This window comes from Panthera tigris, chromosome D3 (genome assembly GCF_018350195.1).
Source record: "Panthera tigris isolate Pti1 chromosome D3, P.tigris_Pti1_mat1.1, whole genome shotgun sequence".
Lineage (NCBI taxonomy): Eukaryota > Metazoa > Chordata > Mammalia > Carnivora > Felidae > Panthera > Panthera tigris.
The window spans coordinates 53,363,988-53,381,599 of record NC_056671.1 but is presented as its reverse complement, the minus strand read 5'-3'; the positions used below and the strand labels follow the sequence as shown (position 1 = coordinate 53,381,599).

Genomic DNA, 17,612 nt, shown 5'->3' with positions numbered 1-17,612 from the left:
CAGATGTTTGCAAGCACACCACTTCCCTGCGACCAACAAACATACAGTAGTGCCAGGAGTTTCCCCTTACACGCGTGTTAATTCCAGTACCCACGAGACCACACATTTCTGCTCACTGGTTGGGTCCACGTTTGTGGTAGTCCATTTCTAAAAGCATGGCTATTTAAACGATACAAGGTCTGCTTAGGCCCGCGCCACGAGAAACAAGCACACATCGCCCGGGCAGCACACTTTTCCTTGAGCAGGTGTCCCTTGCTGCTCTACGGGGAGCGTGGGAAACAGCGCGAACAGCCACATTATTTTGCCTACTGTTTCCAGGGAGAGGCTTTGGGGCTCCAAATAGGCCCGACCCGCGTGGAAAGCGAGCGAGTTCCCGCACCACTGTGACAGCACGGATCTCGCACACGCTCGGCGCCTGCACCCCGCTCTGCTTGCCAAAGGCTTGTGTGAGAATCAGGCCTAAAGTCGCGCGTCTCCTGTTTGGCTCCGCCCACCGCGCTTGTAGCCCCGCCTCACTCCGTAGGGGCCCACCCATCGCACCACTTCCGGCGCCAGCCTCCCAACCGGCCTCCGTCGCTCTTCATTTCCCTCTCCTCTGCTCTTTCCCCGCCCCATCGCCTCCTTTAATACCGTCACGTGAGGGGCGAGCGCGGGGCCTGCTGGGACGGGTACTGCCGGTGGGTCAGGGTTCGGCCTCAACATGGCGGTTCCGGTCGAGCAGTGACCAAGGTTTTACCGTCTGGAGGGTTAACTGGCGATTGTCGGCGTCTCCACCCACCACGGTGGAATGCGAGGACGCCGGGGCGAGCCCTGAGGAGCGGCGGTGCAGGGGAGGGGTCCGTGGTGTGTGCCTGGGAGCCGAGGCAGCGGCGTCTGTTCCTTCTGTTGGTCTCAAGGCTTCAGTGTGGGGCCCCGCCCGGCCGGGCTAGGCCGGCGGGCGGCGGCAGTAGCTGCTGCAGCCGCAGGATCAGTCTCTGAGAGCGGGCCGGAGGGCGGGCGCCGCCGCTGCTTGTGCCGCGGCGATGGCCCAGTGTGTACAATCAGTGCAGGAGCTAATCCCGGACTCCTTCGTCCCCTGTGTCGCCGCGCTGTGCAGCGACGAAGCCGAGCGGCTCACTCGCCTCAATCACCTTAGCTTCGCGGAGTTGCTTAAGCCCTTCTCTCGCCTCACTTCGGAGGGTATGTGGTCTCCTCCCTTTTTCACTGTGCTTCCTCAAAGCCGGGCCGGGAAGGGAAGAAAAGGGCGATGTTTACATCTCGGAGCCGGTAGAGTGGCGTCCGCGGCTGGGGCCCCGGGGTGTCTCCACTGGCGGCTGGGGGAGGGGCCATGAGTGAGGTTGTCAAGACAGCGCGGTCCTAACCTCTAGTTTCTCTAGGCACTTTCCTTCTTCCCCGGACCAGCCGGGCTGCTGGGTAATTGGGGGGGGGGGGGGGAGAGCCCCAGAGAAGGGCGTTGAGACTGTTTTCAACGACCATAGGGAGGGAATTAGGAAGTTGCAAGGCAGGTAAGGGTAGGAAGATGCTGAAGTCTTAATGAAGAAGGCGAATCATCTTCTCCTGGGTGTTAAACTGGACTTTCAAAGTTGTTTTGAGTAGTATTCTTCTGGTAGTGGGGCCTAGCTCTGTCTCTTTTTAAGTTTATTTATTTTGAGAGTGAGAGAGCAGGGGCGGGGCAGAGAGAGAGAGAGAGAGAGAGAGAGAGAGAGAGAGAGAAAATCCCAAGGAGGCTCTGCACTGTCAGCACAGAGCCTGCTGCTGGACTTGATCTCATGAACCTGAGCGGAAATCTAGAGTTGGATGCTCAAATCAAATGAGCCACCCGGGTGCCCTCCTGGGGCCTATCTCTTTCTAAGCTTCTATTTAGTTATGTTTTTTCTTTGACAATGTAAACATTTTCTTAGGCATATAGTATTTTATTTAACCTCTTGTGAAAAAAAAATTATAAAAATAATAAAACTTGCAACAGCCTTTTGCCTGATGGATGAAGAAGTAAGGACAAGTTGTAATTTGGATGGTTGGAATTAAATAGATTTATAGGAATGGAAAAGTCGTAAGATTCAGTTTTTCAGATAAAAGTTTAATCAACAGGAGAAATGTGTCTTTAATTGAAGAGCCGCCTGTTTTCATCACCTTTACATTCTTTATTAGTGAAAAATAAGCATAATAAAACTCCCGAGTATTTAACCAATATATTTACCTTTGCAAATAGAACATAGCAAAGTATAAATAAAGTTCTTTCTTCTTAAGGTCTGAATAAAATGAAGGGTTCTATGATGAGGTTGTATCAAGCAAATGACTATGATGTTTATTTGGTTATGATGATTTCTTCACAGAAAGTGCTGTGCCATACATGTATGTATTTACGTGCCACAGGTGTGTATTCTTTGAGAGAATAGCTCCATAAGTTCACTTTATTATTTAAAGGAGAGTGGGAGCTGTCCAAAAAAACAAAGTTTGGGAACCTTTGGATTTTCTTCAGCTTGTACTTTAGCCATCAAGCTCAGCTCCTCCAATGTTCTACTAAATCAAGAACAGCAAAGTGCCCTACATTCTGTTTTTGTTTTGTTTTTAAAATGTTTATTTATTTTGAAAGAGAGAGTAGGGGAGGGGCAGAGAGGAAGAGACAGAGAGAGAGAGAGAGAGAGAGAGAGAGAGAGAGAGAGAATATCCCAAGTAGGCTCCATGCTGTGGGTGCAGAGTCCTGCGCGGGGCTTGAACTCACGAACCAAACTGTGATCATGACCTGAGTGGAAATCCAGTGTCTGATACTTAACTGACTGAGCCACCCAGGTGCCCTTAAAGTGCCCTACATTCTTAAGTTCTTAAAAAAAAAGTGTGAGAATCAGTTTGACTTTGATGTGTATGCTCTTTCCTGCTTTGTTGATGAGGAATAATAACGCTACTACTTGATACCTGCTTTATTTAGCTCTTCTCTTCTAGTTCTCGTTGAATCCTATAGAGTAGATAACTCTTCTCACCATTTTAAATTTGAGAACATTGAGTCATAAAGATGTTAACTTGTCTACAGTCCTATATGTGGGAAAGATTTAAAAACAGGCAATGTGACTCAAAGTATTCTTAAGTCATCTTATCTCTTGGCAGTAGGATTGTTATTCACACCAGAGAGCAGTGCTGTCCAGCAGAAATATGATGTGAGTTACATATATAATTTAAAATTATTTAGAAGTCACACTATAAAAAAAGTAAAAAGCAGGTGAAATTAGTTTTAGTATTGTAGTTAACCCAATATTTCCAAAATGTTACTATTTCAACATGTAATCAGTATAAAACATCTTAGTATTTTATGTTCTTATGGCTAAGTCTTTGAACTTTGGTATGCATTTAGACATTTATAAGGTTTACATTTTAGTTTGGATTAGACATTTCAAGTGCCCAACCCAATAGCTTCATCTGGCTGGTGCTTTCTGTATTGAATAGTGCAGTGAATAGGGGCCCACCTCAGGATTTTTCTGATTTCCTTCTGTAAACTGCGAAAGATTTAGGAAGAAACAAAATGAATTGGACTTTCATGGTTAGGTAGAGAGTTGATGGAAAGGAAGAGTGCCAGCATTTCCCGTTGAGGATGGGGATGAGGTGAGAATGGCAAAAGCTAGAAGTTAAGATTGAGTGCTTCCTGAGCAGTGAGGAAACTGCCCCATCAGAGTACAGTATAGTAAGGGAAGATGATTCCTAGGTAAGGAAGGATCTTGAATTCTGGGAATGGGATTTTGGATTTCATATCTAATGGTAAAAATGCGTGGTAGTCATAGATTCTTGAGCAAGGGTATCAAGTTGGGGAGATTAGAATTGTATGGTTTATAATGATAAATAAGAGTTGATAAACATTTCAAAGTTTAAGGTGATTAGGACATTGGACTTTGGTGGTGGCATTAGAAATTTGGTGAAAAGGACATAATTTTCTGTAGTTTAATTTTTTGCTGATAAATAAATTTTGGGGTTCTTAGCCATCCAGAAAAGGCTACTGTTTTTGTTTTTGTTTTTGTTTTTTGTCTCAAGTGTGGGGATTCCTCAAAGATAGCGTATCTTTAGGCACTGAGGCATGAGAATATAACTTCAGGCACATAGTTTAAGAACACAACTAACTAAAACAGCTAAAATTTCCTTAAAAGGAGAAAGGAGTGTTAAAAAAAAATAATTGGACTCCATTCTGGCCTGTGGGTATATTGTTATTTGAGGTCAAAACTTGCTTTGACTATTGAGATACCAATGTACAGTGCACTTTTTTTTCAATTTCAGTAGAAAAACCCATGGTTTAAAGCTATAGTGAGGGGCGCCTGGGTGGCTCAGTCGGTTAAGCGTCCGACTTCAGCTCAGGTCACGATCTCGCAGTCCGCGAGTTCGAGCCCCGCGTCGGGCTCTGGGCTGATGGCTCAGAGCCTGGAGCCTGCTTCCGATTCTGTGTCTCCTTCTCTCTCTGCCCCTCCCCCGTTCATGCTGTGTCTCTCTCTGTCTCAAAATAAATAAAACGTTAAAAAAAAAAATTAAAAAAAAAAAAAAAAAAAAAAAAAGCTATAGTGAATAGTGAGGGAGGGTTGATAAAACAAATTTGAATACCATGCATGTGTAGGGCCTTAAAAATAGAGTTTAAATAAAAATAATAAAAAAAAAGTTTAGACTTGATGTGTTAGTCAGTGGAGAGCCATTCTAGATTTCTTGGATACATGTTTTAAAATCCAACAAGTATTTCTTTATATTAAGTAATGATGAGTATATATATTTTTCTTATCGTTATGCTAGATAGATGTTTGAGACCTAAAAGAATATATATTCGTCATTTCAACACAAAGTTTGTAATCTTAATATTGCTTGAGAAATTTCTACTGGCCATTTATTTCAAAGAATAGTGGTGGTAGTATTACTTAATCAGACTTCACTGTTTTTGCTGTCATAGTGATAGTTCTTCAGTAATTTTAAATAGTATTTCAACATATCATTTAGACATTTATAAGACTTAAGAAAATTTCACTTAAACATCAACTTTTGAAAGTACTTGACTGTCACTTTCAAAAAGTATTATTTTTAACTGGAGTAAATTAAGGGTTTAAAAAGAACAGAATGTAAATCTTCAGTGTAAATCTTGAGTATTTTCTAAAGGACCTTTGAAGGAAACTTATTGCCTCTAGTTTTCTTTAAAAGGAAATATTTTATTAATTTTAACTACCATGTTAGTGTGACTAGATAATTAACCTACAAATTTTTCAAGTACCAAACTTTGGATGAATTCAAGTCAAGTTTCAAAATTAAAATTTGTTTTTAGTGTTTTTATTTTTGAGAGACAGAGTGTGAGCGGGGGAGGGGCAGAGAGAGAGGGAGACACAGAATCCGAAGCAAGTTCCAGGCTCCACGCTGTTAGCATAGAGCCTGATGCAGGCCTCGAACTCACAAACTGTGAGATCATGACCTGAGCCGAAGTCAGATGGCCTAACCAACTGCGCCACCGAGGCACCCCTTAAAATTTAGATACATATGTTGTTTGTGTCATTTTTGTACAAGTTATGATTATTTTTCCAGCAATTCAGGTTTCCTGTATATAGTAAAGTCTCGTGTGCTAGGTAAAAACATAGAAGATATTATCATTTTTAAAAATATATTCCATAGGACACCCAATGTGTTATACATGCCCTGCAAATGAGTTTTATGATCAAATAAGTTTGCTTCAAATAGCATGTGTTTGGGAGAATTACACATTAAAGCACATTAAAGGCTCTGGGAAGACCTGGTATAAAGAGACTTTTTAAAAACTTAATCCTATGTTTCTCAAATTTATTTGAACATGAAATTGATTTTTCTGAAACAACTCTTAATTAGCTTGAGGAAACAGTAGTCTGTGGACCTGCACATACTGGGAAATTTTACTTCATAATACAATATTCAAGAAATTATATTTATGAGGCTACCTGGCTGGTTCAGTTGGAAAAGCATGCAAGTCTTCATCTCTGGGTCGTGAGTTCGAGCCCCATGTTGGGGGTAGAGGTTACTTATATAAAACAACAAAAAAATTATATTTATATGGTAACTTGTAAAAGTAAGACAATGGTAGAGCTGAATTTCATTTTGAAATTGAGATGTCATGTGATTATGATGTCACCTTTTGTGATATACTCTTAATGAAGCCAAGCTTTAGAACTGTGTGAGTTTTTTCAGAGTATTTTTTTAAATCATTCTTAGCTCTTATCTTCCTCTTTATTAGGTTAGTTTTGGGATATTCCAGTGTTTTACTTCTCTGTTGTTGTATAACAAATTACTCCAAAATTAAGCACTTTAGGGGGGACAAAAGCATTATCTTGTCTCTCAGTTTGTCAGGAATCTGGGAGTAGCTCAGCTGGGTAGTTCTGTCCCAGGGTCTCTCTTGGACAGGGTCTCTCTTGAGGTTGCAGTGGTACTGTCAGCCTAGACCGTAGTCATCAGGGCTGGAGGATCTGCTTCCAAGCTCACTCATGTGGTTGTTGGCAAGTCTCACTTCCTCACTAGATGTTTTCCTGAGATCTCTGTTGTGTGCAGTGTAGGCTTTTCCATAGGCTCCTTGAGTATCCCCATGGCACGGCAGTTAGTTTCGCTAAGAGGGAGTGATGAAAGTGCACCCAAGATAGACCCTGTACTCTTTCATAACCTTATTTCAGAAGTGATGTACTCTTGCTTTTTCTGTGTTCTGTTGGGCACATATAACAACCCTGGGTGGGAAGGGATTACACAAGTGTGTGCATAACTCAAAATACAGGATTATTGGGGACTGTTTCAGAGGCTGGCTGTCACATCTGTTAACTCATTTCTGGATGTATTAGTAGGATTACCTAATAAATGATAAACTCATTCTGAATATGGGCAAAACTAGAATGTCTTTTTTTTTTTTTTTTTTAAAGTAACCTCTACCCCAAACGTGTGGCTTAAACTCATGACCTCTGAGACCAGGAGTCATGTGCTTTACAGACTAAGCCAGTCAGGCGACCCTAGAATGTCTTTTTTGTGTTGACACTTTTTTGTGTTGATACTAACAGTAATTAGCCAGTTTAAAATTTTGAGAGACACTTTTATGTTTTTTGACAATTAGAGACCAACTTTAGGGAGAATACTTGTACAGTATTTTCTAAAAGATATCAGAAATGCAGCATAGTATTTTCATGCTTTTCATTTTCTCTATTTCATAGTTAGACCAGCTGGGAAATTTAATTAGGGCAAAAGGCTTGTGTGTGTTTATTTAAATTAGAAAACAAACAATTATTGAAGAATTCAGAGAATTTCCTACTAAGCTTCCCACTACCCAGAACCAACTAATATTAATCTTATTACATTTACATTGTATTTCTTCCTTTTCTTTAAAAAGAAATCAAATATTATACATTTGAGGTTCCCTTTCCTTTCTTCCTTTTTTAATCATAGCCAGTCATAATGGAACTTATATGTATACTTTCTTTTTTTTTAATTAAAATTTTTTTTTTATTTTAATTTTTTTAATGTTTATTTTTGAGAGAGCTAGAGAGACAGAGCGTGAGCAGGGGAGGGGCAGAGAGAGAGGGAGACAGATTCCAAAGCAGGCTTCAGGCTTTGAGCTGTTAGCATAGAGCCTGACGTGGGTCTCGAACTCATGAACCGCAAGATCGTGACCTGAGCCAAAGTCGAGCGCTTAACTGACTGAGCCACCCAGGTGCCCCTGCATGTATGCTTTCTATACATATATTTATTTTTATAATACAAGTGTACATATTTATGCCATATATAGTATTTTTAAAAGATTATCGTCTTATGTTTGTTAATTAAAACTTGAGAAGTCAACAGAGAGGACACATAGGAAATTTTAGGAAGACATTTGATGTAACTTTATTTTAAAATATGGGCTTCATATAGAGGCTCAGTCAGTGAAGTGTCTGAATCTTGATTTTGGCTCAGATCATGATCTCACGGTTGGTGGGTTTGAGTCCCACGTCTGGCTCCATGCTAACAGTGCGGAACCTGCTTGGGATTCTCTGTCTCCCTGTCTCTGCGCTTTTCCTGCTCTCTCTCTCACACACACACACACACACACACACACACACACTCTCAAAATAAATAAGTAAACTTAAAAAAAAAAAAGTTTGATGTAAAGATTCTCGTCTGAGGAAAAAAAGTGTTTGTTTTTTTTTTTTAATGGGTAGGTATCCAAAGCCAGTTTTCCAGTTTGCCTCTTATTTAAAAATGATGATCCATGCTGTACTTGAATGTGTGTGATACCTGCTGCTTTCATTTTTTCTTAAGCACCTAACTATATAGTTATGTATATGTCAGGTTTGGTGCTCAGTGCTTTTCACTTAATTGTCTCATCTAACGATATCTCATCTAAATTCTTAAAGTAACCCTTTGAAGAAGGCATTAATTACATGTTATAGATGAGGAAATTGAAGCATAGAAAAGTTGAAAAGTTTTTAGGATAACATGTGGTGGGCTAGGATTTAAAGTAAAGTCTGACTTTAAAAGTTGAGTCCAGGGGCGCCTGGGTGGCCCAGTTGGTTAAGCGTCTGACTTCAGCTCAGGTCATGATCTCGCGGTTCATGAGTTCAAGCCCCGCGTCAGGCATCTGTGCTGATGGCTCAGAGCCTGGAGCCTGTTTCAGATTCTGTGTCTCCCTCTCTCTCTGACCCTCCCCCGTTCATACTCTGTCTCTCTCTGTCTCAAAAATAAATAAACGTTAAAAAAAAATTAAAAAAAAATAAAAATAAAAGTTGAGTCCTTAATATAATGGACTGCTTTTAATACTGTTATGGAAACTAATGATCTTCTTTGATTATATTTATGTGAAAAGAATATGTTCACATTTCCTGCTGTGCACTGTGGACACCGTCTTGTTACAGTCCCCTGCAAACCTATCCCCTGACCTAAAGTTCTGAAACACTGGTTATAAATCCTGTCGCCTTGGCAAGGCCTATAGCAGGGTGGAGTCAGGGTTTTGGGGTGGGGGAAGGGATCTGGGCATTTTCTTCTTGTTTTTTTTTAAAGTAGACTTTCTTTTTTAGAGCAGACTTTCTTTTTTAGGTTCATAGTGAAGTTGAGCAGAGAATACAGAGTTTTCATATACCTTATGTTCCAGAACATAGCCTTACTACTATCAACATCTTTCTCCGGGGTGGGCACTGAATTTTGTGATGGTAGAATAGGGCTGAGAATGCAGGCAGTATACTAGGAGAAGCAGAGGAAACCCACATGCAGCACTTAATTCCCCTTTCTTCCCCTTTACTATTTTCAGCATTGCTACTACAGATCTCACAGGTCACACTGCCTGGGGATTGCCCTTAGGGTGAGTGAGAATTAGGGATTTGATATAGATGGGGATTGGTTCCTGGCAACTCCAGAAAATAGGGGGAAGGAAAGGACCTACAAATAACAAAGTTGTGAGTAGTAGCATTGAGGGAGAAGGTTAGACTCTACCTAGCCCTCTTGGTATATAAGTAAGTCAGTTGTGTTGTACTTCTGGAAGACTTCCACTTGGAATTCCTGGTTTTTGATTTGTGCATTCTTTTTGTAAACTATTAACCCAATTGTTTATTGTTGGATTGTTATTGTGTAGGATTAATTTCAAGTTTTTTTCCTTTTTTTTTTAAAGTACATATGAGAGATCCTAATAATCAACTTCACATAATCAAAAATCTGAAGATAGCAGTAAGCAACATTATCACCCAACCACCTCAACCCGGAGCCATTCGGAAGCTTTTGAATGATGTTGTTTCTGGCAGTCAGCCTGCGGAAGGATTAGTAGCTAATGTGATTACAGCAGGAGATTATGACCTCAACATCAGTGGTATGTAGTAAGTTTTATTACTACTATTTAAATGAAATTTTCTTTTGTTAGAAAAAGTAATTCTGTATCTTGGAAATCATTCAATATTTAAATGCCTACTGGGTGCTAGAGCCTGGGAATACAGTATTGTAAAAAACCAATCCTTGCTTTTACAGAGATTATAGTCAAGTAGGTAGCCAACTATGAATTACATCATTTCATTTTATTTTTTTATAATGAAAATGTTTTTATAGTTCTAATTGTAAAGTTAATAGAAGGCTCCATGAGGACAGGAACTTTGGCTCTTTATTTTCTTTCCAGTACTTAAAGTAATGCCTAAAACTTATGCATGATAAATCTAGAGTGAAAGAACTAGCAGTAGATAAAAAGCAATATATTCTTTTGTGACATAAGTGATACTAAAATAAAAAGAATTAAGTTTATTTTACTTTTTATCCTACTTGGTGTTAAGTTGAAGACATTTTTCTAATATATGAGTAAATATTTAATTTTTTGTAAGAGCTTATTTTTTAATTTTTTATTAAAAAGATTGTTTTTAATGTTTATTTTATTTTTGAGAGAGAGAGACAGAGCATGAGCGGGGAGGAGCAGAGAGAGAGGGAGACACAGAATCTGAAGCAGGCTCCAGGCTCTGAGCTGTCAGCAAAGAGCCCAACGCGGGGCTCGAACTCACAGACTGCAAGATCATGACCTGAGCCGAAGTTGGATGCATAACTGAGCCACCTAGGAGGCGCTCCCCCAATTGCCTTTTTAAAAAGCAAACTTGCTTAGAGTTCTTTGTATCTCTTCCTAGTCTTTTAAACTTCCAATAGCCTCTTGATAAGATTTCATGATTGACATTAATTTATCAGATAATCTGTTTATCAGGATCTCCTTCCTGAAGTTTTCTCTCTGCATTCTTAGTGAGGAATGATATCATCTGTCAGTGGGGGAGAAAATTTGGTTCTCAGTGGTGCAAAAATCCTAGATATTACAATGGTTTGTGACTCTCCAAAGGACCATGGTACATAAATAGGTGCACGGTACATGTATGTATCTGTGAAGACTAATTAGAAATGTCTAAAAGGCTCATAGGGGAGATTACAAAATAAAAGTTGCAAAACACTGTTCTGCTGCACGTTGGACTAGTTACTTTTCAAGGTCTGTTCCACAGCTGTCAGCCTGGGGATTTCCTTCCTTTCTCTTCTCTGTAGACTCTCAGTTTTATCTTTTTTGGTATATTTTCTTAATTTGGTGAAGGACATCTCCAGTAGCTTCCTGAGAAAGGTCACTTGGAAGGTAAAGTTTTTGAGCCAATTAATGTCTGAAAATGCTTTTAGCTTTTATATTTGATAGTTTGGCTATATATATTGTTAGAAATAATTTCCTTCAGATTTATTCCACTTTCAGTTTCTGGTATTGCTGTAAAGAAGCTGGATGACATTAGGATACCTATCCTCTCATTCCCTCCAGCCTTCAGAAGCTTTTAGAGCCTCTTTATCTCTGTTTTGAAGTTTCATTTTGGGCCTAATTTAACTTTTTTTTTTCACTTGTATCAGCAGCCCCTTTTGATAATTTGGGCATACATACTCTTTTATTAAAAAAATTTTTTTTTAATGATTTATTATTTTTGAGAGAGAGAGAGAGAAACAGAAACAGAGCATGAGCAGGGGAGGGGTGGAGAGAGAGAGGGAGACACAGAATCCGAAGCAGGGTCCAGGCTGTCAGCTGTCAGCGCAGCCCTATGCAAGCGGGGCTCGAACCAGCAGTGAGATCATGACCTGAGCCGAAGTTGGCCGCCCAACTGACTGAGACACCCAGGTGCCCTGGGCATACATACTCTTAAACTTGACAAATTTTTTTATACTGTTTCTTGGTTAATTTCTTCCTCATTGTTTTTCCCTGTTCTTTCTGGAACTACTTGTTAATTGGATGTAGAACTTCTCAGTTGCTCCTTTAGTGTTCTTTCCTTTTTTTATAAATATTGTTCATTTACAGCTCTGTGTCTTTTTGTTTTACTTTCTGGGTGATATCTTTATCTCTGGCTTTATTTTCCTAACCTTCCATTGAAATTTTAATGTTTATTGTGTGTGTATGTGGTTTGTTTTTTTTTTTTTGAAACTTTGCCTTGCTCTCTTTGTTTTCCTATTTGTACTGGGCAGTTCTTGTGTCATGTGGTATTTTAATTCAGGAAATTAATAAATTGTTGTTGGCTTCTTTTAGTATTTAAGTTTTCTTTTATCCTGTGTTTTCCTCTCATTTGTATTACTTTTTTCAGTTTGTTTTGGTCACTTTTTCACATTGGAAACTTTTCTCACATATCTGCTGAGCCCGTGGCATTATTTTCTATTTCAAACTGAGAATTAAAAGCCCCGCTGGGCATAATAAACTCTTGTTATCTAGTGGACTTCTGTACTGGGTGGTGAGGCTGTGAATAGGCTTTAGAGTTGCCCAATACTTATGGTTCTTTTATTTGGGGCCATTTCATTTCTCCAGAGAAAGATGCTCAAGTCTGATGTCTGACTATCTGTAAAATGGGAGGGGGGGGGCTGTTTTATGACTGTTTGTTTTTTAACAGTCTATTAAAGTAGTTTGGTAGATAGAGAACATCATTTCCCCAAGTCTGTGAAGATTCCTTCCTATTTAACCAAATTTTCATTATCTTTTATTTTCTTGTCCTTGGTGCTGAGTGAAAATACATATTAATTTTCTAGCTAGACTAATTTTGACTGATTTTGGGGGAAGATATAGGTTATTGGTTGGTTAGAAAGAAAATGGGTTATAACATTGGCTAGTATTGTCATTTATTCTCCAATTTTTGTCACTTTTCATATAGATTATGGTATTTCTAAGAAAGCTTTTCCTCTCATATAGCAATGAACATGAAATTGTTACATTGATAGCCCTCCTAAACAATATATGGGTTATTCTCATAAGGTATTTGTTGGAATTAAAATTTTATATATTTATATATGGCACCAGGTTAGATACTACTATTTGGCCAAGATTGAATGGTTTTTTTTCCCCTTTACCTTCCAGTTGGTTAATGTAGTATTATAATGTGAACAAAGTATATTAGGTTTTTCAGTGATTGAGGTGAAAGGTTTGGTAGTCGGCATAAATAGCTAGGAATAGAATGTCCTTTAGTAAAACTGTGATTTATATAATCTGTTTAAACCTTGTGAAATGACCTGTCTAATGACTTAACTGTAAGTTAGTTTAAAAACAAATAAAGAATAGTTGTAAAATGCTTAGCATGGAGCAAGAGAGGTTTGACATTTTAAGAATTACATTATATACATTTATAAAAATGTGAAAACACACCTCCTTATATTTGATTACAAGGTAAATATACTTTGAAATTTCATTTAAAGAAGTTTTGTTATTGTCATACTCAAGTAATCAAATTATAAAGTAGATGTTGTCAACCTTACCACTATTGACATTCTGAGCTACATAAATCTTTTTTGTGGGGAACTGTCTTCTGTTCATTGTAGGATGTTTTGCACTGTTCTGGACGTATTTGCCTAGAAGTCAGTAGCACACAACCCCATCCCTACTGTGACAACCCAAAGTATCTCCAGACATTGCCAAATATTTCCTGGAGGTCAAAATCACTGTTGGTTAAGAAACCATTGTTTTGAAATGATGTTTATGAAGAGGAGAGGGGCACAAAACTTTAGTTTCAGAATCTTTTTACTCATGTAGGTAATATTTAAAGGATTAATAGGTAAGTAGGTTGTGGATCATTGTGTAGGTTTAGGAATAAGTCAGTTTTATTTTTGCAAATGTATATTCCTATATTTGAATATATTTGTGTGTATGGCACAGACACTAATTTTAAAGCAGAGGTAGAAAATGCTTGTTTATATCTTTAAGTACAAGTGAAAAATGCTTATTTACTGTTGGGAATCTTTCACACCTTTTAGGAGTATGGACTTGACATTTTTTTTGTTGTAAATTGATTCTGTTGAGGAATTTTAACTGTTGTATATCTTGTTTATTTTAGCTACCACTCCATGGTTTGAGTCTTACAGAGAGACCTTTCTTCAGTCGATGCCAGCATCAGATCATGAATTTCTGAACCACTATTTAGCATGTATCCTTTGACCTTTGTGTTTTCTTTTTTCTTTAATTTATTTTTATTTTTTGACAGAGAGCGCACTAGTACACAAGTAGGGAAGGGACAGAGGGAGAAGGAGGGAGAGAATCTTAAGCAGGTTCCTCCCTTAGTGCAGAGCCTGAAGCAGGGCTTGATCTAATGACGGTGAGATCTTGACCCAAACTGAAATCATGAGTTAGATACTTAGCTGACTGAGCCACCCGGTGCCTGACCTTTGTGTTTTCTTTCCTTTCCTTTTTTTTTTTTTTTTTTTTTTAATTTTTTAACGTTTATTTATTATTGAGAGATAGAGAGAGCATGAATGTGGGAGGGGCAGAGAGAGGGGGAGACACAGAATCCAAAGCAGGCTCCAGGCTCTGAGCTGTCAGCACAGAGCCTGATACAGGGCTTGAACTCACAAACCATGAGGTCGTGACCTGAGCCGAAGTCGGACACTTAACTGACTGAGCCACCTGGGCGCCCCCTGACCTTTGTGTTTTCTTAAAATCAAATGTTTTGGAAATTAGTAATCTCAGAAATAGTTCTATGAAGGCAAATTTTTAATTTTTTTTTTTAATGTATATTTCTGAGAAAGAGAGTGCAAGCGGGAGAAGGGCAGAGAGAGAGAGAGGGAGACACAGAATCTGAAGCAGGCTCCAAGCTCTGGGCTGTCAGCACAGAGCCCAACGCGGGGCTCAAAGTCACAGACTGCGAGGTCATGACCTGAGCTGAAGTCAGACCCTTAACCAACTGAGCTACCCAGGTGTCCCCTATGAAGGCAAATTTTTTGAGAGGACATGGGAGAATAGAAAAATTATTTTTCATTGATGATGCTTCAAGTTTTTGTAACTGTTGTTTTTGTTAAATGACATCCTAGACAAGACTGGTTTTAATAAATTAATTTTTATTACAGAGTAAGAATACTGATGGCTTACTTACTGTTTTTCTTTTTTCTCCAGCTCAAATATTTCATGTTTAGTAAGTTTCTGAACCAAAGAGTAAATGTGAACTGTCATTGTTAACTGCTTTTGCTGATTGCCTCAAGATTAGTTTCTTATGCAAGATCTCATATATAAAAGCAGTTTTCCATTATTTTAGTAACCTGTTTTATAGCTGTTAACCTCTTTTGATGCTTATGACTTTTTAGTTTTCTTAATGAGGTTGCAGAGAAAGTTAAGAGGTAGGATAGAGTATGAAGCCGCAGTGAGATGGAATGGAGAGGAGCAAGATTCAGCAGAATTGTTCATTGTGTTGATGTGTAACTTTGATATTGTCCATTTTTATGTTCATGGATTTCCTTATATATGTAAATGACCTAAAAGCCATTGTCAAAAAAGTATTTGAGATTTAAAACCTTGAGTTATTTGGAAATGCTGGAGAAATTATTTTGTGTTTGCAGTGAAAATCTATGAAATCAGATTTTTTAGCTTAGAAAATTTCCTCAAAGTTTATTTTAATAGGATAATATGTATCATTTAGTGATAAGTGATAATTACCTTAATATGGTTTACAAGGTATGTTGGTAGCATCATCTAGTGAAGCTGAACCTGTGGAACAGTTTTCAAAGTTATCACAAGAACAGCATCGAATTCAGCACAACAGTGACTATTCCTACCCCAAGTGGTTTATACCAAATACACTTAAATATTATGTACTTTTACATGATGTAAGTGCAGGAGATGAACAGAGGTAAGCTTTATTTTTTTAACTAAAAATGTTTCCCTGTTATATGATTAGATATTAGTTTGCATGTTTTATTTAAATTTTAGATGTATTTTTTTATCTAAGAAAGTAAAAATACTAATAAAACATTTAACTATATCTTTGTTATGTTCAACAGCTAAGTTATTTTATGTTAGATTTCATATGCTTATCCAAACTTTGCTTTCAATATATATCTGTTACTACAATCTTTGTACCAAAGTGCCTGCCATTTTACACTTGTAGGTCTTAGCTGTTATTTCTTACTTTGTCATTTTTTTTCTTTTCTCAGTTTTCCTTTTAACTTTTCACTTCTTGACTTTTTTTAAGGGCATTTCTGTTTCCACTCTTTACCCTATTGTCACTTTGTATTTTTAGCCTTGATGTTTTCATAGTCTCAAAAACATGCAGACATTTCTTTATTTTCTCTACTCTTCTCTTTCTTTCTTTCTTTCTTTCTTTCTTTCTTTCTTTCTTTCTTTCTTTCTTTCTCTCTCACTCTCTCTCTCTCTTTCTGTCTTCCTTCCTTCCTTCCTTCCTTTCTTTCTGTCTGTCTTTCTTTCTGTCTTTCCTTCTGAGAATGGGCACAGCGTGAGCGAAGGGCAGAGAGAGCGAGAAGCGGGCCTCACTTGGGGCTCGAACTCACCTTGAAGCAGGGTTTTGTGCTCCCCTTATGCTCACCTGAAGTGGTGCTCGAGCTCACCCAAAGCGGGACTTGAACTCAGAAACTATGAGATCATGACTTGAGCTGAAGTCAGATGCTTAGTGACTGAGCCACCCAGGTGTCCCCAGACATTTCTTACATGTCCTTTAATATTCATTATTAGTGATTTGCCGTAGTCCTTTTATCTTTGGAACAAATGATTAACTTATCTTTAAAAATATAGTAAGTTCTTAAAAAATAAGATAACATAAAAAGCAATTTTATTTTTATGATTTTGGAGTTTATTTTGACTTTTGATTTGGGATGTGGATCAAATTAATTTTTTGTTTAAAATTGTCAGTCTGATAAATCAGTGCCATTTAGGATATACAAATAATCATTTCTTGCCATTGTTTTGAGCACATATCATTATCTTTTAAATAAATTTTCCTTTTATGTATTTATTATTTTAATTAATTTATTTGAAAGATTTTATTTTTAAGTAGTCTCTACACCCAACGTGGGGCTTGAACTTACAACCCCAATGTCAAGAGTCGTATGCTCCACTGACTGAACTAGCTAGGCACCCCATAAATTTTCCTTTATAACCAAAGAACTTTTCTGAGGAATAATTAATATTTAGGATTTTTTCTGAAATCATAAACAGTCTGTAGCCTGTGGATGAAGTATACTATGTAAATAGAAATAATTTGAACTGGCTATTAAAATTAGTTTCTATCTATAGAATATGATATGTATCTTTCATATTGAAGGGTTGTAACTAGGATATTTAAGTGGTAATTCAGGTATTAGATCAGTGGTTCATATCTTTAGCAGTATCACTGGTAAAGTGAGCAGTATATTTTATTGTACTTGAGTGTATATACACATACATATACTTATATCTGCTTGTATACATTTATAACTTTTATTAATCCAGCCTTAATTTTATAGTGTGTAAATATGATTTGGTAGTCTGGCAGGCATGTTACTTGTATAGTATTATCTTGCATTTAAATATAATAAAAAATTTTTTGTTCCCCCCCCCACCCCCCCAGATGGCTGATTGACTTAAAAAGATACCATTTAAATTAGGTTAGCCCTATGTACTAAAATTTCAGTTTTCATTAGAATATGCTGTTTGCTTCCTAGGCTGTGTTATCACTTGAATTATTTTTTCACCTACCAGCTAGCATAGCTTAGTTAACTTAAACTATGGCAATAAAACTACTTTTTATTGCATCTAAGATGTAACTCATGGATTCAGCTATTATAAATTTTGCAAGAAAAAAGGGTGGATTTCATGTAATAAATAAGTCAGCTGCTCTTCTTGAGTTTTCTTTCCTTTTCTGTCTTTGAACTGTGTCCCTTTGAAAACAGCTAAGGGAAGGATAAACTGT

At 38.0% G+C, this 17,612-nt stretch overlaps 1 protein-coding gene across 3 annotated transcripts in view; it reads left to right on the top strand.

The window, feature by feature from the left end:
- Positions 1 to 686: 686 nt before the first annotated feature.
- The window catches only part of TRAPPC8 (trafficking protein particle complex subunit 8), an 83,964-nt gene continuing 67,038 nt past the window's right edge, over positions 687 to 17,612 (top strand). For 2 of the 3 annotated variants that reach the window (XM_007093056.2, XM_007093055.2), the window contains exons 1-4: positions 687 to 1,179; positions 9,593 to 9,787; positions 13,776 to 13,865; positions 15,383 to 15,557. In XM_007093056.2, the coding sequence (XP_007093118.2) occupies positions 1,023 to 1,179; positions 9,593 to 9,787; positions 13,776 to 13,865; positions 15,383 to 15,557 (617 nt within the window). In that variant the 5' untranslated portion in view covers positions 687 to 1,022. Of the gene's footprint in view, positions 1,180 to 9,592; positions 9,788 to 10,484; positions 11,066 to 13,775; positions 13,866 to 15,382; positions 15,558 to 17,612 lie in introns of those variants that run through there. The other variant, XM_042962981.1, reaches the window with a different exon arrangement.